This window comes from Pelodiscus sinensis, chromosome 9 (assembly GCF_049634645.1).
Source record: "Pelodiscus sinensis isolate JC-2024 chromosome 9, ASM4963464v1, whole genome shotgun sequence".
In the NCBI taxonomy this organism is placed as follows: Eukaryota; Metazoa; Chordata; order Testudines; family Trionychidae; genus Pelodiscus; species Pelodiscus sinensis.
The window spans coordinates 60,798,055-60,822,669 of NC_134719.1; the positions used below are offsets into that span (position 1 = coordinate 60,798,055).

General features: G+C 58.3%; 1 protein-coding gene across 2 annotated transcripts in view; it reads right to left on the minus strand.

Annotated features, from left to right (window-relative positions):
- Window positions 1-436: 436 nt before the first annotated feature.
- The window catches only part of BRINP2 (BMP/retinoic acid inducible neural specific 2), a 42,261-nt gene continuing 18,082 nt past the window's right edge, over window positions 437-24,615 (minus strand). For both annotated transcript variants that reach the window (XM_075936890.1, XM_075936889.1), the window contains exons 3-8: window positions 12,951-13,141; window positions 11,563-11,744; window positions 9,217-9,322; window positions 6,075-6,311; window positions 2,881-3,103; window positions 437-2,519 (exon numbers count right to left, since the gene is read on the minus strand). In XM_075936890.1, coding sequence (XP_075793005.1) covers window positions 1,403-2,519; window positions 2,881-3,103; window positions 6,075-6,311; window positions 9,217-9,322; window positions 11,563-11,744; window positions 12,951-13,141 — 2,056 coding nt within the window. In that variant the 3' untranslated portion in view covers window positions 437-1,402. The remainder of the gene's footprint in view (window positions 2,520-2,880; window positions 3,104-6,074; window positions 6,312-9,216; window positions 9,323-11,562; window positions 11,745-12,950; window positions 13,142-24,615) is intronic.

Genomic DNA, 24,615 nt, shown 5'->3' on the forward strand with positions numbered 1-24,615 from the left:
AAAAAACCGAAGAAACGGCTCCGAAGAAAAGGAGCCATGGCAACCGTGCCAGAAATAGGCTGGGAACTTTTGTTACACATGTGGCTGGACATGCCCAGATCTCTGCAATCTCACACCTTCCACTCAACCCCCTCGGATTTCATAGCCACATCTGCCCACTCAGAACCATCCATCCCGATCTACCACCGCCTCCCCCCAGATGTGAACCCTAATTCACATCCACCCCAGCCCACTGGTATATCTTTCTCTGCCTAGGCACACCCAACCCCTGTGCCACCGTGCTTCCAGAACCGCAGCTCCCCTCTGCACCCCACCTGCACACACCTGTCCCGAGGGATCTGTCCCCACACACGCGGGGCATCTCCGCGCACCCCCCCGCAAACTGCGGCTTCGTTCAAAAAGACACGACCCGAGGCGACCGTGTTTTGAGCTTGGTTTTGTTTTGCTCCAAAAGGCAATCGTTTAAAAAATATATTCAACCGGATACATTTGACTAAGGCGGAACACGGCTGGCAAAACCAGCCCGAACTGAAGCCCCTCCCCCCCATAAATACATTTAAAAAAACAACAACCCAACAACCAATGAAATAAATAAAAACCGGCTGGGAGAAGCTACCCCCCGAGCTCCGCCTGTGACACTAACATCCGCTGTGTCCGTCCCCGTGCCGCAGGCTGATGGCGGAACGTCTTGGCTCAATGACCGAGGTGCGGTTTGACGGTGCCGTGACGCAAGAGGGTGGCGTGCTCCCACTTCCACATGGGAATGGGGGGGTCGAGCGGGAATGTGGACCCCCCCCCCTGCACTCAGCTGTCTTCTCCCCCAGTGTCAGAAGCAAGAGGCAGGGGCTACGGCGACTTAGAAAGCGCCCCGGAGATGCAGAGGTGTGGGTAGAAACAGCTGTTAAAAAGGATACAAAAGTGCCTGCGCTGAGCGAAGCCGCGGCGGGTTCCCACAGGGCCGCTGGGAGAGACGCCCTCGGAGCAGTTCTGGGCCTGCGGGGTGTCTCAGGTCTTGCTCCCCGGCTCTGGGTGGCTGAGCTCTCAGGCCAGCAGCCAAGGTCCCAGGTGGAGGTACCATCTCCTCTCTTAGCAGCCTCCTCCCACCAGCTTTCACCCCCACCCGGGCCTGTTCCCAGGTGAAATCACCCGTGGATTTTCCTGGCTGGTCACACTTGTCAACACAAGCCACAATGAGGTGAGCCCCCGGCCGCCCTAGGCCTGGTGCCCCTCTCTGACCAAGCTGCCCCGCAGTCTCTTGCCACGGCCCGGGCGTCTCCTCGCATCCTTCCCGTGCTGCCGTCCCTGGGGCTGCTCCCCCGGCTGGCGCTCCGGCAAGGCCTTTGGAAGTCTGCGCTCGCCGTCCCCCTCTCCCGTTGCGTCAGAGAAGCCGGCAGCCCCGCGGCTAGCTGCACAACTTGCCGGTCTCATACTCCACCGGGCTCGGCAGCTTAGCGCTGTAGGCCTGCATGGAGGACTGGATCCTTCCCACTTCGTTGTTGGCCAGCTTGAGCCGGTGCCGGAGCAAGCAAGAGAAAAGGTCCAGCCGGGTTTTGCCAGGCGGCGAAAGCCGGTTCACCCGGTCCCTGAGCTCTAGGAGCTGTAACAAGGCCGAGTCCTGGGAGCCCTGGGTGTAGGGGTAATCCAGCTGCAGGATCAGATCCCGGATGGCGTCGGGATCGAAGGGCAAGCTGAAGCCGAAGACTTGCAAGCTGTTGATTTTCATGTAGCCCAGGTTCTTGGAGGGATCCGCCATCTCCAGGGGCTCGTAATAGACGGTCTCGTTGGAGCTGTCCTCCAGCGACTTGATCCGGCTCCGCAGGTAGACGTGCACCGTCTCGAAGAAAGTCTTCCACTTGTTCCCGAGGGTGAGCGTCCAATTTTGGCACTGGGCCGAGGCGTCCACGTTAGTCCTTTCCCAGTCCGGGAAGCCGCCCTCCTTCACGGGCATGAACCAACTCTCCGAGTGGCTGCCCCCGAAGGGGTTGACGTAGACGGCCATGACGGGCTCCAGCGTGCTGTTCTTGGTGAGGCATATCTGGAGGGAGAGGGCCAGCATGACGTGCACCAGCCCCGGCTTGTACTTGTTGCTCTTCAGGGTGAGCAGCATGCGCTTCCGCCAGGAGGGGTCGAACCAGCCCCCCAGGCGCATGTCGTTGCTGATGAAGATGGAGTGCACCTCCAGGCGGCTGTCCCGTTTCTGGAGGAGGTACTTCAGCTCCAGGTCCTGCAGGTCCGTCTCCAGGCCCAGGTAGTGCTCCAGGGAGTCGGCCACCTCCGGCCGGCACAGGCCCTGGCTCAGCACGTAGCCCGGGTTGCAGGCCCCGCAGCGGGTGCTGTTCTCCTCGGCGCAGGCGGCGCAGGCGGGCCCTTCGCCCAAGGCACACGGGATGGGCCCCTGGCAGGAGGCTGGCTCGGAGGGGCAGGTGCAGCTGTGGCTGTCTTCCAGGAAGGTCCCCGGAGGGCTGCTCTCACTGCAGTACAGGCAGGACTGGATGCGGCTCCACCAGTAGGGCAAAGCTCTAAAGCAGGAGGAAGCAAGGGAGAAAAGACGCCTTAGGGCCGGCATGGACGCGGGGGCGGAGTGGCGGCTGCCCCCCCGGGGTTATTTATGGTTTTGGGGGGAAAGAGAGACCAGCGGTAGGTCAGCCACAGCTCCAGCAGGGAGCCCCGCGGCCAGCGTGCCCCAATCCTGCAAGAGCCCAGGGGGCACAGGGCTGGCGTCTCTACTCCAATCCCCGGCACACCGGGGAAGCGTCCCCAGCGGGACACGTGAGGGGAGGGGCGGGGGTCCCCCTTCCGGCCCCACGCTTGGACAGAGGGACTCCGAGGCCCCCCGCCCGGGCCAGGCCGGCCGAGCGCGGACGCCGCAGGCCTCAGTACCTCTCCTTGGGCAGCCTGAAGCGGGGCTGCCGGTGGCAGTGTCTGCAGAGGTTGAAGAGACGCTGGACGATCCGACGGGTTTTCTTGAGGAGCAGCTTCAGGCTGGCGCCCAGCTGCTGGTAGCGATGCTGCACGTCGAGGTCCATGGCCCAGTACTGGGAGATGGTCGTCACGTTCACAAAGCGGTCCTCCGGGAGCCTCCTCACCAGCGCCTGGAGCTCCTCTGGGGGCAGAAGGGGAGGTCAGCCTGGCGGAGAAGAGCTGTCCCATGGTCACCGTCCGGTGCCTCTCCCGGCCAAAGTACCCCAGGGGTTCCCTGCAAGCTCAGGTGGGCCAGGGGGTCCTTCCCCCAGGCACCAGCCCGTCCTGCCCCCATCACCTCAGCTCTGCAGGAGGCCTCTGATAGCTGACAAGTTGCTTGAATTACACAAAAATAACTTAGCCCCGTAGCTCCCGCGAAGGCTGCGCACAAAAGATTCTTCCCCCGCCCACCTGCTCTGGAGAGCCACGCCGGCAGGCGAGGGAGCCACTGGGGCCGCTGGGACCTGCCGTGGCCGTGGGGGGGCGGGTGAAGGCCTGCTCCGGTGGTCAGGACCTGCTGTGGCAGCTGGAGCCAGGAACAGGAGGCAGGGGAGGAGGGGTGTTTCTTCTCCGGCAGCTGGGATTGGGATATGCCGCATGGCCGGGGTGGGCGGGGTCTGCTCCGGCGGCCAGGAGCATGTGAGTGTTAATAAATTGGGTGCTACGGTGTCACACATCCAAACCAGCGCACATGACCTCACTATTGGTGCACAAGCCAAAATGCACTCTGCTCCTGGTTGGAAGCTCTTAGCGGGAACACCGCTTAGCACCCTACAAATCACCCTCACAAACCTGGGGAAACTGAGGCAGGGGGTGACAGGACTTGCCCTGGGCTACGGAGGCGGGATCGGAACTCAGAAAACATCCTAGATAGCATTTCCCTCGTTGTTCTGTAAGGTCTTTGGGGCAGCGCTCACCTAGCAATTTCCATCGCTACCCCCTTGCTACAGCTGGGGAAACTGAGGCAGGGGCTGGGAATAGACCCCAACTGCCAGGCCAGGACTTGATCCATTAGGCCACACTGCCTGGTTAGACTAACAGTGAGGACTCATTCATGTCTAACTTCTATTGACAGCCCCTGCCCATCCGATGGGAAATGCCACGAGTTTATTTAAGGCCGTTTTATGTGTTATTTGTCTTTTCATGAACACCGTGGGCCCGTGTGTGGCACATACCCAGAGTCAGAGACAGTCCACCTGCCTGGAGAGCTGGCAATCTAACTCAGGGACAGGCAATCATTTTTGCAGGGGGACCACTCCAAGAATTTTGATAAGTGATCACAGGCTGCACTAATCAATTATATTAACGGGGGGGGAGCAGTTTGGGTGCAGGAGGGGTTCTGACCTGGGTGGGCAGAGGTGTGGGAAGGGTGCAGGGTCTGGGAATTTTGGTGCTGGAGGGGTTCTGATCTGGGGGGGCAGGAGTGTAGGGAGTGCAGGGTCTGGGAAGGAGTTTGGGTGCTGGAGGGGTTCTGATCTGGGGGGCAGGAGTGTAGGGGGTGCAGGGTCTAGGAGGGAGTTTGGGTGCTGGAGGAGTTCTGATCTGGGGGGCAGGAGTGTAGGGGGTGCAGGGTCTAGGAGGGAGTTTGGGTGCTGGAGGGGTTCTGATCTGGGGGGGCAGGAGTGTAGGGGGTGCAGGGTCTGGGAGGGAGTTTGGGTGCTGGAGGGGTTCTGATCTGGGGGGCAGGAGTGTAGGGGGTGCAGGGTCTGGGAGGGAGTTTGGGTGCTGGAGGGGTTCTGATCTGGGGGGGCAGGAGTGTAGGGGGTGCAGGGTCTGGGAGGGAGTTTGGGTGCTGGAGGGGTTCTGATCTGGGGGGGCAGGAGTGTAGAGGGTGCAGGGTCTGGGAGGGAGTTTGGGTGCTGGAGGGGTTCTGATCTGGGGGGCAGGAGTGTAGGGGGTGCAGGGTCTGGGAGGGAGTTTGGGTGCTGGAGGGGTTCTGATCTGGGGGGGCAGGAGTGTAGGGGGTGCAGGGTCTGGGAGGGAGTTTGGGTGCTGGAGGGGTTCTGATCTGGGGGGCAGGAGTGTAGGGGGTGCAGGGTCTGGGAGGCAGTTTGGGTGCTGGAGGGGTTCTGATCTGGGGGGGCAGGAGTGTGGGGGGGCAGGGTCTGGGAGGGAGTTTGGGTGCTGGAGGGGTTCTGATCTGGGGGGCAGGAGTGTAGGGGGTGCAGAGTCTGGGAGGGAGTTTGAGTGCTGGAGGGGTTCTGATCTGGGGGGCAGGAGTGCAGGGGGTGCAGAGTCTGGGAGGGAGTTTGGGTGCTGGAGGGGTTCTGATCTGGGGGGCAGGAGTGTGGGGGGGCAGGGTCTGGGAGGGAGTTTGGGTGCTGGAGAGGTTCTGATCTGGGGGGGCAGGAGTGTGGGGGGGCAGGGTCTGGGAGGCAGTGTGGGTGCTGGAGGGGTTCTGATCTGGGGGGTCAGGAGTGTAGGGGGTGCAGGGTCTGGGAGGCAGTGTGGGTGCTGGAGGGGTTCTGATCTGGGGGGTCAGGAGTGTAGGGGGTGCAGGGTCTGGGAGGCAGTGTGGGTGCTGGAGGGGTTCTGATCTGGGGGGTCAGGAGTGTAGGGGGTGCAGGGTCTGGGAGGCAGTGTGGGTGCTGGAGGGGTTCTGATCTGGGGGGGCAGGAGTGTAGAGGGTGCAGGGTCTGGGAGGCAGTGTGGGTGCTGGAGGGGTTCTGATCTGGGGGGGCAGGAGTGTAGGGGGTACAGGGTCTGGGAGGCAGTGTGGGTGCTGGAGGGGTTCTGATCTGGGGGGTCAGGAGTGTAGGGGGTGCAGGGTCTGGGAGGCAGTGTGGGTGCTGGAGGGGTTCTGATCTGGGGGGTCAGGAGTGTAGGGGGTGCAGGGTCTGGGAGGCAGTGTGGGTGCTGGAGGGGTTCTGATCTGGGGGGCAGGAGTGTAGGGGGTGCAGGGTCTGGGAGGCAGTGTGGGTGCTGGAGGGGTTCTGATCTGGGGGGTCAGGAGTGTAGGGGGTGCAGGGTCTGGGAGGCAGTGTGGGTGCTGGAGGGGTTCTGATCTGGGGGGGCAGGGGTGCAGAGTCTGGGAGGGAGTTTCCGGGCTCTGGCCAATGGGAGCCGCGAGGATGCTGCTGACCATCTTGTCCCCTGCTCGCGGGACGCCTCACCTGACTCTTCGAAGTGTCGATTGTGACCGTCCCAGGCGTCCCGGAGCTGCAGCAGGCTGGCTTCCAGCGCCTGGATGTCGGCTTCGGGGCAGTTGCAGCCCGGGAAGCCGGGCCCGCATTGGCACCAGCAGTCATTCTCCCGGCAGACGAGCTGGCCTTCCGAACTGCAGGTGATGTAGCTGAGCGCGGCCGCCACGAAGCTTTCCCGCAGGTAGTCGGGCAGCAGCACCTGCAGCCCTGCACAGGAGGGGGCGGCAGGGGGGTGAGAAGCAGACCCCGCCGGCTGTGCAGCCTCAGGGATCCGAGCCCGACCGCGGTACAAACAGCCGGGCAGCCGCTGACCCAGCCCAGGGGCTGCACTGCTCCTGTGGCTACAGGGGAGCTGCCCCCGGGTGCGGGCAGGGCTGGGGCACCAGCCATGAGGTGAGCTGGGACCTGAGGTCCTCTCCCCACTCCCCCTCCCGAACTGGCCTCTTCCGGGGGGGGGGGGAGGCTGGCTCTGTGCCACGGCCCAGCCACTTTGGGCGAAGCGAGCAACAACGGGCACCCCCATCCCCTCGCTCAGCCCTGCCCCCACTCTTGGGAAACGCCGAATCCACCGTCTCCCTCCTCCGCCGGGGTCACGCCGGGAGGCTCTTCCCCTCGGCGTCGGGGGCTGTACCTCGGTGGGTCCCAACCTTCTGGGGCTCAGGGCCCCGTGTGAAGGCTTCTGGCCTGTCGCAGCCCCGGCGGGAGGTGGCCACCCTGGGGCAGAGTCGTAATGTGGCGTTTCTGTGCCCCCTACCAGCGATGGGACTTTGGGGGGTCACGAACTCCCCCAGAACTTTCGGTTGCACCCCAACCCGGACAGGCTGGGCGCCCCACTGAGGGAAGTCAGGGACTGGAGATGGGGCTGCCCCCACCAAGCCCTGTGCCACCTGGTAGCGCTGGCCTGAGCCACCCTGTCACTTTGCACCCTGGGCACTGCCCTGCTCTGGTTACAGCCTGGGCCTGGGGCGGGTCTGGTCAGAGCCTGCCTCCCGGGAGGGTGTTGGGCCCTGCCTGGCACTCACCCCACAGAGGCGGCGCCGTGGGGCTGGCTGGGCCGCTCAGGTTAGGCCCTGCCCGCTGGCTGGACCAGACGTGGGCGTGGAGGAGTGACCGGACTCATGGGTTACAGTGTCACTCGCTCCAATCCGGCCTCCCATCGCCATGGCAACCACATCCCGCCGGAGCACCAGGCCACCCTCTGGAACATTTGAGCCCCCCGGTTTTGGGTCTCCATACATGCCCCACGCATGCACTCGGCAGGGCAGCAAGGGGAACCCCGCAAACACTGGGGCTGGGTTGCAGCTGTCACTGCATCGGCTACAGGCATCCAGTGCTGCTGCCAGCCCCGCGGTCGCTGTGTGTCCACGGCCTCCCGCCCCGGCCTGGTCGTTCAAAATCCCCTCAGACCCGGCCCCTCTAACCTGCTTCCAGCCACCAGCCACTGGCCTCCTCCCCGCTTCCCCGGCGGTGCGGGGGGACTTGTGTATCGAGGGACGTGGGTGAGTTCTCGGAAGGAGCAGGGAGCTTCGTGCGGGAGGTCGTTCCTTCTCTAGCGCCCGCCTCCCTCACTCCCGCTTGGCCGCTTCGTCCCTCCCCCAAAAGCACCTTCCCACCCAACCTTATAGGGCCCAGCTGGGGTTAGGGGGGCAGTGCATACTCAGGCCCTGGCAGGCGGCGGCGTGCAATGAAGGCATGTCCTTAGCCTTCGGGGTTCACAGGGCAGCCCCACAATATCAGCGCATTGTGGGGTAAGTGGCCGTGGTGGAAACAGCACCCCAAAAAGCGACTTGCGTAAAAGTACCGCTGCTTTGAAAAAAACGTAATGAAGGAAAAGTCAACGTCTCCTTCTGGAGAACGACTCGAGTAAAAGTATCGCATCTTAATTGTACTCAAGTATCCAGGAGTAAAAAGGAGACGTACTATGGAATTCTGTGATTAACCACCCGAATTATCAGAGGGCACCATTATTTGGGTCAGGCAGCCACCGATGTACTGAAAAATCACACAAGTGAGAGGCAACCCCTCCCCCACCAAAAAAACTCCCAAACCCTCAGTGATGTGGCCACCTCACTGCCCTGGCGCTCCAGCCCCACGTGGTGGGAGGGAGGGTAGAGGAGGCAAGGAGGACCACGCTTCAGGGCTTCTCATAGGCCAGAGTAACTCTTTTGGGGTCCCAGGGTTGGTAGATTTTGTGAGCCCCCCAGGCTCTGGGGTGAGGCCAAAATGCTGGGTTCAGTGTGCAGGAGGGGGCTGCCAGGGAGTGCGATAAAGATGGGGGTGAGGGTGGGGGTCTGGGTGGGGGGTACGGTGCTAGAGTGGGCGGGGAGTGGAGGTCTGGCCGGGAGGGAGGTGCAGGGGCGGGGTGTCCGGAAGGGTGGGAGGGTGCAAGAGCAAACCGGGGCTGGGAGAGTTGGGTGGGAGGGGGGGCACAGGGAAGGGATGGAGGTGCAGGAGCCGGCCAGGGGCCTAGCTCCACACTCCCTGCCACTCCCTGCTGCTCCCATTGGCTGAAATCCGGACAATGGGAGCAGCAGGGAAACCCTCCCACCAGCGGTTTCCAGCATCACATTACCCCAGCTGTGGGGAGAGTGAGCGGCAGCCTGCGGGGCCACCCTGCTTCTCCCCAGCACGCCGGATCCGGCCTGCAAGGCTCGGAGCTCCCCGCCCCTGCACAGATACTGGTTCGGAAGGAAAAGGTGTGGCCGTGGCTGTTATAGATCTTCTTCGGCAGCGTCAAGCTGCTTGTTGCTTGGTTATTTTTTTTTAACAAAACACTGGCACTGCATGTCGATTGGATGCTGTGCACATGCGGCTAGGCCTGAGTAAAAGTCGACGTGACACAAAAATAAATTACTTGCGTCAAGTATAAATACTGTAAAAATGGACTTGGGGAGGGTAGGATTTCTCCTTAGTTACTTTCCACCTCGGGTCAGTGGGGCCCTTTGAGCTAACTTCTATACACTCTCCCCCTTCGTCCCGTTGGGGCCCACCCCTCTCCTGGCCTCAGTGTCCCCGCTCTCTCCCACCGGCCTCTCTTTCTCTCCCTGCGCCGGGGACCCGCCGGAGCCATTGCCGGGCGCTTGGATGAACGGAGAAAGGCTGCAGCCCTCACCTAGCAGCTGTACTTTGTTCTCGGGGCTCTGGACGAGAACCGAGCTGACCGAATCCAAGTTATCATAGTTGCTGCAGCCGAGAGGGCCCGTCCGGGTTTCGGTGACCTGTGGGAACAGGGGGTGGTCAGAGAGCGACTGAGGCAGGACCCGGCGTTTGCCGCACACCTCGGTGCTTAGGGTTTGAGTCTGCGGCTGACCACGTGCAGCGCTCTGCCCGCACCGACCCCCCCACCGAACTCTTCTTCCTACACCAGTGCGGGGCGCAGTGCCTGGGATCCCCAGCTGTGTCAAGTCCTGGGTCCCCTGGATGAGGTCATTGCATGTACGAGGGGAGCAGGTCACCAGGGAGAGCTTGGATGCCACCCAGTTCCCAGCCCAGAAGCCTGGTGCAGCAGAGGGGTAGCGAGGGACGGGAAAGACCTGTTACGTCCCAGAGCAACGGCAGCGGGGGAGTCTGCTGGGGGAGGCCCATAGGCCACTGGCCAACACGGCACTGACAGTCCAAGTTCCGAGGCCAGCCAGGGCTGCAAGGGGGGGTAGAAATGGTGAGCAGGGGAGGGTGAGTATGACCAGGAGGAAGATGGGAAGGGGTCAGACGGGCGGTGAGGTCCCCTGGTGAAGCCCCAGATCCTGAGGCGGCCGGGTGACCTTGGAAAGCAAATGTGCCTTGCAGGCCGCAGAGCCGTCCTTCCTGCCAACGAGGCGCCGGGAGAAAGGGGAAATAATTGCGCGCTAATTGGCCTGTTGACAGAGCAGCTCTGCCTCCAGCCTGACGGGGCTCGGCTTCGTTAGCACAGCCAATTTCCCCTAACGAACAGGAAGGCGTTAACCTCTCCCCTCCCTGCGGGAGGCGGGAGCGATGGGGCTCTAATTGCCAGGCTGCGGGAGCGGCCGGGGCTTTCACAAACTGCATGCCAAGTGCCCGGGGGCGGGGGTCAGAGCTGGGGAGAGCCCCGTTCCCCTCCGCCTAGCTCCGCGATCTCGTGGGGCCCGTGCAGAGCAGAGGGGTGGCAGGACTGGGTCGCACGGCGAGGCTCTGTCTGCCCAGAGATCTCAAAGCACCACTCTGGTTTACAGGTGGCCTTCGGAGCAGAGGCCCATGGGACTCAGTGGCACAGCCCGGACTAGGATCCACAGCTCCTGAGTCTTGGGGCTACGGCGGGAGAGGAAATGCACGTGGGTCAGGTTCTGTGGGGCAGGGCAGCGCTGGCCTCCCCGGTTCAGGGACCCACTCCTGGCTGGAGCCCAAGGTAACCCAGCAGGAGAGCTTTGCCCGGTCTGTGGGCTGGGAGCTGCCATGACGCTGCCAGAGGGACGGGCCAGGACAGCGCATGCCTGACACGGGGCAGCCACGCCTCAGCCCCTGCGAGCTCCCCCCGCCCGTGGCACGATGATCGGGGCTCAGGAAGGGTTTACAGCCTCCCAGGAGACTGGCCTGGCTTCCCTGCCCACGACGGAGCCGCTGAAGTCGGACCCCGTGTACCTGGGCCTGAGTCGCAGTTTCCCCACGGAAGACGACCGAAGGCAGCTGGAGCCTTCTAAAGAGTCGGGCTGTAGCAGGGCAGAGCTGCCCGGGACCAAGACAGGGAAGCTGCAGGAAGGAGCCAATGTTGGGGGCCGGCCCCGGGCCCAGGCAGGAAATGCTGGGGGGCCAAGGGGGCTAGCTCAGTGCCCTGCCTGAGCGGGAGGGAGGCGAGAAGGGGCTGAGCCGTTGGACTGTCCTCGGGGTAGGGAAGCCAGGAGACTGGTTGCTCGTGGCTGGGAGCCAGGGCAGGAAGGCGCGCTGGGGGCCGACCTGGCAGCGCTGTCCCCAGAGAGGGGACAGGGAAAATCCCAGCACCTTGCTGCACGTTCCCGTGGGGGCGATGAGCGCGGTCTCACCATGGGAGTTGGGGGCCTAGAGGAGTCTCCCCGGCGCGTGAGACAGACTGTGCTCTCTCTCATGAGGGGCCTGTGAGAAGCGGCCACCGTGGGACCGGTGCCTAGGGCAGCGCAGCAGGAGTCGGGAGACAGGGGAGCGATTCCCCGCTCTGCCACTGACCAGCTGGGTGACCCTGGGCATGTCACTGCTTTCTCTGTGCCTCAGTTTCCCCTCCCGCCCTGTGTCTGCCTTGTCTATTTTGATTGTAAGATCTTTGGGGCAGGGATGGTTCCTTCCTACGTGCTTGTGCAGTGTCTAGCTGCTGCTGTTCTACGCAGTGTAAGGAGGATGAATCTTGTTTACCTTTGCTTTGGAGCGCTCACGGCAAGGTGCTAAGCCCTCAACCCCTCCCGGATAGGCAGGGCATCCCCCTCTTTGCTCCCCACTCGGAGGGGCTGCTGCCGGGCGCGCGGCGCGGTGTTACCTTGATGGCGGCGGTGGCGATCTGGATGTGGTGCAGCCTGCGCAGCGTGCTCTCCCGGTCAATGAAGTACGAGGCGGCCAGCTGGTGCAGGGTCTCCAGGGAGACGTTGGAGCTGTTCCCGCCCACGTCCGCTTTCCGGCTCAGCTTGCGCTTGTCCACGAAAATGGTCAGGGACTCTTCTCCTGCACGGGCACGCGAGCTGGTCAGGGTGCGCCGGGGACGCCGGACCCTAGCGGCCACCCGTGGGCAGGAAGGGACCGGCGCCTGCCCCCTGGCGCCCCTCCTGGATGGCCACCCCCCACGGCAATGCTGGGTACATCTGTCCTGCAGGCGGGTGAGCTGCCCCAGTGAGGGACATCGGCCCACAGCCCCTCTGGGTTCCAGCTGCTCCACTCACTCCCTGGAGGCGGAGTCCTGGCTGGATCCCAACTAGTCCTCGCTGGACCAGGCAGGACCACAACCCCCTGGTCCTCGGTGGCCATCTTGAGCCAGCTCCGCGACACTGCCACCCCCGGCCTGCTCACCAGTGCCCAGCTGGGAGGTTCAATCACCCTACAACGCCCAGGACCGGGGCTCTGACGGCACGGTGGCAGGGCCCAGCCCGCCTCTCGCGCTGCTGTCAGAGCCCCGAGTCTCGCTCCAGGCCCTGGCAACCCAGCGCTTGAGGCTTGCGGTGAATCAGGGGCGTTCCTCAAAGGGACCCAGGGACGCTTGGAAAGATGCCTGCAGCTGAGGCCTCGGAGAGGCTCCTGCTCCACTCAGAGAGCAGCGTGCTAGGCCTGGCCGTGCGGAGATCAGCGGTAGGTGTTAGCCTAGGCTACGTGGAAGCATCTGTCTGCTCCCGGCCTTTGGCTGCTCAGTAAAGAACCCCCATGCGGATTGGAGCCCCCGTCTTTAGGGCTTTTTCTGCGGCTGCTCGTACCCGTCGCGCTGAGCTACTCCCAGGCATCAAAAACACCCCTGCGGTGCTTTTAAACCCACCCCCTCTCTGAGGCTCTGTGCAAACCCCAGTTGCTGCTTTCTACCTGCCCCGCAAAGCAAGAGCGGCCAGGATTTTCCAAAGCAGCTAGCCGCTTGGGGGATCCAGAGATGCCAGAGAGTGCAGCACCTCTGCCTTCCCAAACCGGGGGCTCTTTTCAGGAGTCTTGCCCCCAAAATCACTAGCCACGCCGGAAGGTCTTGGCTGGTTCTCCCGCCTGCTGCCATGAGCCAGCAGCCTCCCCAGACCTGGACACACCCTCCTCGCACTCCGCGCTGCTACACAGGTAAGGCAGGCCGGGTAAAGGCCGTCCTGCCTGGCTCGGATACTCAGCTGGGGGAAACGGAGTCAGCACCACTGACCTCCAGGCAGATTTGCCCCAGCTGAGGTTCCCCAAGGGGGCACTGACCTCCCAGAGTGGCGGAGAGCAGGAAATGCGTCCCGTATTTCTTAATCAGGTTCTCTGTAATCTGTTGCAGGCTGGGCCGTCGTCCCAGGAGGCGGATGTTCCGGATAAATTCGGGGGCCAAGGGCAGCGGCAGGCTGAAGAAATCTTTCCTTTCCAAGGCCAAGTTATTCACCTTCCAGCGGGCAAACTCCCTGGAGAAAGAGGACAAGGAAAAGCAGCCATGAACTCCAGTGAGCGGGTGAGAGGCAGGGCAGGGTGGGGGGCGGTCGTAAACCCAGGAAAAGAGTAGTAGAGGAGTCCTCCAGGCTGCACAGACAGGCTGTGTGTGGGATGGGGCCAATCAGGGGAGGCTGCCAGGGTCTAGCCAATCAGAGGGGTGCAGGCTAGTATAAAAGGAGCTGCAGTGGAGCCATGCATGAGTTGCTGCTTGGAGCCGGAGGAGTACAGCTCGTGTTCCTGGCTGGCCTAAGGGAACGGCAGCCCCGTGGACAGCTCAGTGCGGGCAGGAACTGGACGAGAGCTGCTGGGCCTGGACGAAGACAAGCCCTGAGGTAGGGGTGAAGGCCGGAGCCCTGGGGAAGTGGCTCAGGGAACTGAAAGCAGTTCTGTTGTAGGGACTCAGCTGCTATTCGCGGGGGCCTGGAGCAGGGGGTGGCTTTGGGTCCCTCCCCATTAACCACTGGGCAAGTGGCCTACAACGGGACAGCAGTGAACCCCCAGACAGGGCTCTGTTGAGGGTCCCAGGTGGGGACAGACCAGACCAGCATGGGAGAAGTCTCCAGGGAGAAGGCCCTGGGGGCAGGGGCCAGGTGCACTTGCAAGCTTTGTTGGCGGGGGGCTGTTTGATGTGTGTCCCGTACTGAGCGTGTGTACTTGGCCAAAAAGGTCACCCCAGACAGCAAGGGGTGTGGACATGCACCCACCCAGGGGTGCTTGTGAGAGGAGGGTGCTACCCCATGACACGCTGTACGGACAGGGAAGCGAGGCAGCAGGGAATGGGCCCCAAATCCCTTGCACTGCAGCCCATAGGGCCCTAACCACTAGGCCAGCCTTCCTCTCCTTCAGCTACTACAGCTCATCTTCTCAGGTGCCTTCCCTTCTTACATGCAGCCAGGAAAGCCCCGCTCCCACTATGCCCTGCCCTGCAGGTGTGCTGGCTGGCTCTGCGGTGGCGTGCTGCGCCTCCGCTGGCATGCAGCACAATACGAATCCTTGTACGCGTGACACTCGTCCCACAGGTGTGCTGGAAACATCTCATCTGGAGGGAACCGGGCGAGGGATATTGCTCCGTCACCTGGCTAAGTACGCCCACGGAGAGCTGACTTGATTAGAGGTTTATCCCCGGGCTCTTGTAGCTGGCAGCCACAGACTGTATCTAACGGTTCGAAATCCCTCCGACGTGCCCTGCGTGTGATCAATAGCTCTGCGCTGGCAGGCGAGGAGCGGCTGGAAGGGAAACGAACCCCGCTGGGGGGGGCGAGAGAGCAGATGGAGGATGTGCGCACAATCGCTGTTCCAAAGACATGGGAATGCAACCCGTTCAGCCTGCGAGCGAGGCACCGTGACCATCACCGATTGAAAAGCTGCCCACAGGATGCACCGTCACCTTAACATCATACACCTGGAAGGGGTCTCCAGAGGTCATCAAGTCCAGTCCCCCGCCTTCACGGCAGGACCAAGCACTATCTAGATCATCCCTGATAGACGTCTGTCTAACCTGCTCTTAAATGTCTCCCGTGATGGAGATTCCACAACCTCCCTAGGCACCTGGCAATCTGTCTCTGGCCCGGAGAAACCAGGGACTGATCTTGTAAAGGCAATAGTACTATGTCCCCCACCTCCCTCTCTCTGGCTTTGTCTGGAGCTCCGTTCATTATGACCAAAGATTGAAGAGATGTCTGCTCCCTCTCCCTCCCCCATGCTTGTTATGCAAGGTCACTGCAATTAAATACTCTCTCTATAGTTAGGTGTTTACTCTTTATGGGTTTGTCTACACTAGCCCCCTAGTTCGAACTAGGGAGGCTACTGTAGGCATTCGAAGTTGCAAATGAAGCCCTGGATTTAAATATCCCGGGCTTTACTTGCATCTTCCCGTCCGGGCGCCATTTTTAAATCCCCTTAGTCCGAATTAACTGCCCGCAGCTACACACGGCAGTCAAACATTAACTCAAACTAAGTCCTTAGTTCAAATTAACCTCATTCCACGAGGTGTAACAGTTAACTCAAACTAAGGACTTAGTTCGAGTTAACGTTTGACTGCCGCGTGTAGCCACGGGCAGTTAATTTGGACTAAGGGGATTTAAAAATGGTGCCCAGATGGGAAGATGTAAATAAAGCCTGGGATATTTAAATCCAGGGCTTCATTTGCAACTTCAAATGCCTACATTAGCCTCTCTAGTTCGAACTAGGGCGCTAGTGTAGACAGACCCTATGTTATACTGTTGTTAATCATAGAATACTAGGACTGGAAGGCACCTCGAGAGGTCATCAAGTCCAGTCTCCTGCCCTCATAGTAGGACCAAGCACTGTCTGCCATCCCTGATAGATGTCTATCTAACCTGCTCTTAAATATCTCCAGAGATGGAGATTCCACAACCTCCCTAGGCAACTCATTCCAGTGTTTCACCATCCTGACAGGAAGTTTTTCCTAATGTCCAACCTAAACCTCCCTTGCTGCAGTTTAAGCCCATTGCTTCTTGTCCTATCCTCGGAGGTCAAGGAGAACCATTTTTCTGCCGCCTCTTTGTACCACCCTTTCAGATACTTTCAGTACCTTGTGTCTTTAGCGTGGGACTGGGTGGTTGTCCTCCCAAAGAACATGTGCTAGTTCCACCACATGAAAAAGGCCTGACGTGGGGACCACTGGGTGACATTCAGGGGCCTGAATGATGCAGAAGGTGGATTGTCATGCGACCTCCTGGCCTTTCAGTCTTAGAATCTATCCGTACCCTGCTGCTGAGGCATCCAAACTCATTTCACCCGTGAGCCCAATTTGAATCTGCAAGTCCACTGGTAAAAAGGCCAGTTCCTCCCAGAAGGAACCATTGGCTTCCACTAGGTAGCCACCCTAGCGTGGGTGGGAGAGCACCTTTGAATAGTATTTTCTCTGGGGGACTGTCCAGCTGCCATAATACCACGTGTAATTGACACGCAGAAGATGACGATTTGCAGGAAGCATCTACCACACTTTGATCATCAGCCCGGTCTCAAAGGGCTGATGGGTGGCAGGGAGTGCACATGAGAATATCTAACCAGCACTGGCCAATGGTGCAACCTGTCTGTGGGTAAAACAATCTCAGTGGTACCTTTAAAGACTAACAGATTTGCATATACTTTCATGCGGAAGGATGAATGGAGTGGAAATTAGAGGCAGGCGTAAATGGACAGACGAACACAGCTACCCCTCTGATACTTGTCCCGGGTGTGCGGGTAATGGGGCCAGGCTAAAAGGGGGGCGTGGCCACAGCTGACTGCCCAGTGAGCCCAGCTGGGAATCCTGCGGCTGAAATCTCTACTCTGCGGTTGTGTACATCGCTGGTCCCGGTGGGCAGGGCACTGCCACTGTTTCCCAGGTGAGATGTACAGACTGGTCCTCGGCGCAGAGATGCCCACACATCAGGCTGGCTCCACCGACTCCTCCCCAGAGGTTTGCATCTCACCTGCAGGAAGGTTTGCCTAAGCTGAGATGTAAAAATGCATCCACACAGCTATGCTGCCAGCTTCCCCTCGCCTCTCCCATGCCGGGCAGGCATGGGCAGCTGGAGTCCAATGTAGGAGCTGATCACAGTGTTCTCCATGGGCACCTCCCACCCTGTAGATGGTCTTGGCTAGTTTTATATCTGCCCCAAAGAAAGGAGATGATGGTAGGGTGAGCTCCGGCCCCCGGTATAAGACACGCTGTACAAACCTAGTGAGAGCGTGTCCACCTTGCATCTGCCTGTATAAATAGATAAGAGCTGGAAGGGTCAATGATGCAGCCAGAAAATAGACCCTAGATCTACCCACTAGACCACACTGCTTGCTAATTACGTCACTTACAGGTTAAAGGTAAATACAAACCTAGGTAATCCCAGAGCCATTAGTTATAATAGCAAGCCGTTCTGTATTAATGAGATGTCATTAGTTAATCATCTACAGTCTTAATTATTTGTAATTGCTAGGGCACCATTCAATGAGATCGGAACCCATCTTATAATACGTGTAACGTTATGGGCGTGATTTTTTCCTTTGGTGTGCACCATTGACGTCACGGTCCCGAGTTAGGCAACTGGAGGCAAGAGGAGCCTCAGTCTCGTATGCTAATCTCCTCCCATGGAAATATCATTGTCTATGGAGAGTGACTCAGTAAAAAGGATTCGGCAGCGTGAGGCCCTAGCCTGTTAAAATCCTTAGCTCCAGCGCCCTGCTCTCCCCTGCCCAGATTCTGAACAATGGACTATAGGACAGGGCATGCCTGAGCTAAGGGCGCTGGGGGCTGAAATGTTGTTGTCCAGTAAATTGTGTTGGTTGCTAACTCAGAAACAACTCCGTGCCTGCTGCTGCTCCCATTGAAACTACCGGCAACATTCCCTCTGATTTGTAGAGGTCTGCATGATGGGGTGGACCAGCCCTTGAAGCTCCCTGCCAGAGGCCCTGTGGTCCTGCTACACTCCACCCCAGAAAAAGGCCATAGACAACTCCTCCAGGAGGCCAGAGTGGCTGTGGAGGAACTGGCCAATCAGGGACCAGAAAGGCCCTAGAAAAGGAGCTGCAGGACCGGAGTCAGCTCAGTGTCTCTGGAGGCCTGAGGAGGTGAGAGCCGCGTGGCTGGCTAAGGGAGCAGCAGCACCATGGAGAGCTCTGTGTGGGGCTCTAGTGTGAGACAATTATGAAGGGAGGTAAAGCCCAGAGCTTAGGGGCAAGAAGCTGGCTGCAGGAGGAGAGGCCCTTGGGATACCGCTTGCTCCTGAGTGAGGAGACAAACGGGGAGAAAAGGGACATGAGCAGAGGGCACCGGATGGGCCCTGCTAGGCATGTGCCCCCATCTCCTGGGTCCCAGCTCAGTGCTCTGACCCTTAGCCCCCCGCACGCTAGCAGAGCTCTGATCCCCCCACGCATGCCCGCCCTCTCTGCAGCGAGGGGCACCGCCGAGGGGAACGAGGCCGGCCGCAGGGGCTGCCTTTTGGTCATTTGGCAAGTAACAGCGGCAGCCTGCAAAAATGTGCCACCTGGTGCGTGCCAGGCCCCTTTCAGCAGGACTCCCACGTTCCTGGCACCGTCTGCACTCGCTTGCCAGCCCGGCACGGAGGCAGCGCAGCAGCCTGCTGTGCTCCCACACGACGGCCCCGCAAGCCGCGGCTGGCCCATCGCGCGCCAATCGTGGCAATTTTGCGCTAATTAAAACCAGGCGGTGGCTTTCAGGTGGTTTCATTAAGGGTGATTGGGAGAGGGGGAGGGGAGGCTGGTGGGGGATGGCCGGCCGGTGTAGCCAAGGTGGCTCCGGTGGTGTTCTGGTCCTCCAAGATGGCACCCTCGGTGGGTTCGGTTAAATGGGCAGCGCGGCAGCCACAGCAGAGGGCCCACAAGCACTTGGCTTGATGCTTCCTGGCCACTTGTTCCTTCCCATCATCACTCCGGGCAGGAGGCCCTGCTCTTCTGAGGGGCCCGGCTGAAGGGTGAGTCTGTGAGGGGGCGGAGGTCTGTCCGGGGTGGGGGGGTTGACGGGTGGTGGGAGAGGAAGCTCACCCCTGGAAGGGAGGGACTGAGAAGGGTCTGTCCAGAGACTGAGGGAAGAAGACCAAGGGGTTTGTGTGTGGGGGTTGGGGGGCTAGGCCCCCTTTAGCCCGCTCTCCCCTGCTTCTAGATCCGTCTCGGCAGAAGCCTTCTGGCCCTTGCCTGAGGCGTGGGTCCCTCTGCCTCACCACAGGCACAGCGCAGAGAGGCCAACGCGCCTGCCAGCAGGGGCTGTCAGCCAGGTAGCGGGACGGCCAGGACACCTGTCGGAGAGGCTGGGTTGTGGCCGCGGGGTCTTGCTCTTAAGCCCTCACACGCTGCCGTAGGAGCGAGAGAAGCCGACAAACGGGACACCCTAGGTGCAGTGTCCCGTCCTCCTCCGCCAGCCCCCCTGCTCAGTGCCCTCATACACCGAGGTCCTGCCCCGCAGCAAGTCCCTGGCTCCTCCAGTCCCCACGCCGCTCTGCCAAAGCGCCGCCATCCAGAGCTGGCTGGGCCTGCCTCCGCATCGCCCTGTTCCCGCCCGGGGCTTCCACCAGGCCTGCTCGTCCAGCTCCTGGCTCCCCAGTGGGGCTCTCTCAGCGCCCGCCCTGCATTCCTGGCCACGTGCTCACTTGGCACGTGCCCGACAAGCCTCCCCCCAGCTCGACTCACTGACAGAAAATCCGAAGGCCAGGCTCCACTGGAAACCGCTCACGACTCCCCAGGGCCGTGCGCCCCGTCCAGGCCCAGCGTAGCCGGCTCTGGCAGGTGGGGGTGGAGCCGCTTACCCTGAGTTTAGCTGCTGCGCTATCAAAACAAAGCCAAAGGGTTGCTAGCTGATTACATGCCTCCGAGGCGCCGAGCGACAACGGTTGCCTTAATCCTCGTGGGTTCTTTCTTCCTGTCCCGCCACCGTCACCAGCATTTTCTCCAGAGACCTCCAGGTCCCACAACAGCAGCCTGGAGGCCGGGGGCGGGGGCGCAAATCAATCCCCCGAAGGCACCAGGCTTCATAACAAGCTGATCACAGCATGGGCTGCAGTGGCTGTGTTTGTTGTCAAAAAGGGCCTTGTAACAAATCTCAGCTTTTCTCTGCCATTCCAAACCCACCTCCCTGGCTGTTAGGGCTTTGTGCAAACCCCGATTTATTCTTTTAGGGGCAATTAGGTGCATTCTGATGCTCATTAAAGTGAGACACTGACAGCGCTGATTAGAGGAAGGCAGAATGTTAGGCAAGCGATGTGCAAGATTCCCACGCACGCAGCTTTGCCAAAGTGCTTCTATCATGACCTACCGAGCCCCTTGCTATTCCAGCCCTATGTTTTCTGCTGGCTAGAAACATCTGATGCAGCTAATTGTGTGTGGGTGGAAGGGAGAAGCGAATGCTGAACAAAAGAGGGGGTGTGAAGACACTGACGGGCCTATCTGAACGGCCTCCCGAGGCGAAAGGCGAGGCTGTTTTTAATCAGCAAAACCAACTGGTGTCAACACCCCCATCTAACTGGAAATGTGATCGTTTCCAGTACAAGCTGCCCGGTCTAGAGATGACCTTCAATTAACAGTTCTCCAGGCTGCTCATGACTAACACAAGAGCTGGTTGAAAAAAGGGAAAGATTTTTTTTTTTCTAAGTGGCTTCAAAATTTTCGAAACAAAATTTTTTCTGATGGTTTCAAAAGGATTTTGGGGTTGGTTTTTTTTTATTCCAAATCGTTTATGGAAATGTCATTTTTGTAGATTTTAAAATGTTTCACTTTTTCTTCTTGTTTTTGGGGACCGGAGGTGGTTTGTTTTCCATTTCTCTCTCTCTTATTTGCCACTAAAAAGTGTGTGTGTGGGGGGGAGAAATAAATGGTAATCAAAGGGGGGAATTAAAACTTGAAACTATTAGGCTGTGTCTAGACTGGCCAGTTTTTCCGGAAAATCAGCCGCTTTTCCGAAAAAACTTCCCAGCTGTCTACACTGGCCGCTTGAATTTCCGGAAAAGCACTGACGATCTCATGTAAGATTGTCAGTGCTTTTCCGGAAATACCATGCTGCTCCCGTTCGGGCAAAAGTCTTTTTCCAAAAGACTTTTGCGCAAAAGGGCCAGTGTAGACAGCACAGTACTGTTTTCCGCAAAAAAGCCCCGATCGCGAAAATGGCGATCGGGGCTTTTTTGCAGAAAACCACGTCTAGATTGGCCATGGACGCTTTTCCACAAAAAGTGCTTTTGCGGAAAAGCATCCTGCCAATCTAGACGCGCTTTTCTGAAAATGCTTTTAACGGAAAACTTTTCCATTAAAAGCATTTTCAGAAAATCATGCCAGTGTAGACGTAGCCTTAGGGTTTGAGGGGTCTCCTGAAACATGGAAACCTTCAAAAAAAGGAAACCCAATTGTTTCAAAGAGTTCCTCAGCATGAGATATTACCTGCATAATCCAGAGGCTCAGACACCACCGAGGCCAGGGAAACAGAAGGTCAGATCAAGATAAGCAACTCCAGCTACGTTAATTACATAGCTGGAATCGACATACCTTGCTTTGAGTTTCCCTGCCATCCCCACAGCAGGTGGCTGCTGGAAGCAAACACTCCCATTGGCTTCCCTTACTCCTCGCAGAAGCAGGAGTACTGGCCACTGCCGAGGGTACCCTCTGAGTTCAATTTAGCAGGTCTTAACTAGACCTGTTAAATCAAACTCTGGAAGATCGATTGTGTCAGCATCGATCTTCCGTTTAGTGAAAACATGTCGTAAGGAGAATGAAGTCTGCTCTACAGCCTTAGGGTGCATCTACACAGCACCCTAAACTTGAAATAAGATACACAATTTGCACTATGCAAATTATGTATCTTATTTCGAATCTATTTCAAAATAGCTTATTTTGAAATCTGGCGCATCTACAGAGTGCCAAACTTCGAAATAACGTGCTCTTTTGAGCCATCCCTTATGCAATGAGGTTTACCGGGATGGCGAAACAGCGCGCCCGTTATTTTGAAAAATATTTTGAAATAATGGGCGGCCTGTGTAGACGTAGGGTAGCTATTCGGGATATTTCTGGTATCCCAAACAGCCGTGTAGTATAGCTGTACTCTTAGGGTATGTCTACACTACCACCCTAGTTCGAACTAGGGTGGTTAATGTAGGCAACCGGAGTTGCAAATGAAGCCCGGGATTTGAATTTCCCGGGCTTCATTTGCATATTGCCGGGTGCTGCCATTTTTAAATGTCCGCTAGTTCAGACTCCGTGCCCGCGGCTACACGTGGCACGAACTAGGTAGTTCGGATTAGGCTTCCTATTCCGAACTACCGTTACTCCTCATGGAATGAGGTGTACCAGTAGTTCGGAATAGGAAGCCTAATCCGAACTACCTAGTTCGTGCCGCGTGTAGCCACGGGCACGGAGTCCGAACTAGCGGACATTTAAAAATGGCGGCACCCGGCAATATGCAAATGAAGCCCAGGAAATTCAAATCCCGGGCTTCATTTGCAACTCCGGTTGCCTACGTTAACCACCCTAGTTCGAACTAGGGTGGTAGTGTAGACATATCCTTAGTTAAGAGCTGGTTGGCTTGTGGCAGACGCTCATGACTTCAGCTGCTTCGGTCCTAGGTTCAGTCCCACTGGCTAATGACCTGGGTTTGTTAGTGTTATACCTGTACATAAAATGCTATCTATAATTCATTGTAATGTATCTTGCCTAGAACAATGGAGTGACTGATGCAACATAAATAATTGCTACACCACGACAACCTACATTCAAAGAACATTATTAAGATTGCAAAAGTCAAGTGCTCAAGATTTAGGAAACGCTAAAATTAAGGATGCCCATGTCAACTTAATTTGGCCTCCTTGTGCTTCTGTATTTTCACTTAAGTGATCACATACTATTCCTCCCCCCCTCGGAGTCCTACCTCCTTCAGTGCAAAGGATGGACTGAATGAACACTAGCCAATATATTGATTGCTCCTCGTTGTCCAATAGGTAGCCCCAGTCTTCTTTACTGCACCCTATTCCAAGCCTGTCTTAATTAATAATACTGTCTTATCTCAGGGGCTTCTCTGGGGTGCTTGTCACTACAGTGCAGGAGTGTGTCAGAAATATTAACTCATGGGCATGTTATTAGCCCCATTTTCCAGAGTAGGAACTCACAGGAATAATTTTAGACACACCTAGGGCCCAGTATTGCAGAGAACTTAGTATTATTTGCAGCACACGATGTGTTCGCAGCACCGCTCCCCTTGACGTCAGTTGTAGTGGTGCGTACTCGGCATTTCTGCCAATCCGACCCCAGGGTCTCAATTCAGGCACCCGGAAAATGAGGACCCAATAGTTCGTGGCCCTCTGTGATCAGGGTGGATTCAGGTGACCTGCCCAGCATCACACCATCTGTGTGACAAAGGCAGGGATAGAATTCAGTTCCCCAGGGCAGCAAACTGAACAAAGTCTGTCACGGGCCTCATATTGACACCCCGTATGATTTATGTCAGTCTGAGATCAGTCCCCTGCAGAAATGATGAAGTGGCTAATTCAAGACTCAATTAATAAAGAACTAAAGCAGGGTCATATAATGAATGGAGATAGATCTTGTCAAACTAACCTGGATGTGACGGGATTACATAGTCAGGTGATGAAGGTAATAGCATTGATGCAATATACTTAGACTTTTGTAAAACGTTTAACTTGCCACCGCACATTTTGATTACAAAACCAGAATGGTACCGACTAAATATGGCCCACGGTGAATGGATTAAAAACTGGCTAACTGATGGATCTCAAATGGGACTGTCTAGGATGAATCATCCTCAAGAGACTTTATTTCTAGTGAGGTCTCAAGGGGATTAGATGTAGGCCCCAATATTTTTATCAGTGATCTGGAAGGAAACATAAAACCATCATTGGTAAAGTTTGCAACTCAGAAATTGGGGGCATAAATAATAAAGAGCACAGGTGTAACCCACACACCTAGTGTGGTTACTGAGCAATACAAGTGGTACCTAGACCACAGCAACAGTTAAGATCAGGAGACCTCTATAGCATAGGCTGCGCAGGTACTGACTTTTAGCTCAGATGGTCGAGGCACCTATACTTAGCTCCAGAGGTCCCAGGTTCAAATCCGCCTGGTGGTGGTTACACAGGCGACTGACAGTGTGATCCGGATTGTTTGGGACGCTGGGCACCAGCAAACAATGAGTTTTGACACAGCTATATAGAAATGTCGACATTTAGGAACAAAAAATGTCGGCCAGACCCAGAGGATTTGGGGTGGGGGATTCTCCCCTGGGAAGGAGTGGCTCTGAAAAAGATGTGGGGGGCACCGGCTCATTTTCACCTCGCTCCTACCATCCCCAGGGGCACGGCAGGGGCAACCCACGGCTGCTTTTCCCTCCACAGCCACCCTTCTACCAAACAGCACAGGGTGCAGGCGTGACCCACAGGGAAAATGGGGCTCTGTCCCCCTCTAGTGGCCACACCACGTCAGAGGTTAATGGCCCTACTACAAGCCTCGCATGCTTTTTACTTGATAGGCCCCGGGCCCACGCCCCAGGTGGGGGAGGGGCTGTCCTTTCCCGATTTCCCCCGGGGGGGGGGGGGGGTAAGACAGCTCCACATTGCCCCTCAGCACACAGCCTGGCCCCTCCCTGTGCCGCGCCAACTGTACTCTGCTGTGCCCCCAGGCGTGCGGGGGCTGCGCTCCGGGAGCTGGCCGAGCGCTCGGGTGCTCAGCTGAGCCTGGAAAAGTGGGGTCATGGTGAGCCGGCCCTTTAACAAAGCCTGTTGCACTGCCTGATGCGCTCCTGCCAGCCAGCCGCTGTCGGCACCGCGAAGACACTCTCCCTCTGCCCGCCGGCTGGCTCGAAACAGGCCTGCTCGCGGAAGTGGCCACAGGGTCTGGCGGCACCGCGGGGGATCTGCCCACCTGTCTTTGTGCTTCTTCTGTCTGGAGCACGCTTAGCTTGGTGCCACTCGCCCGCTCGGGCATCCAAGGCCTGGCT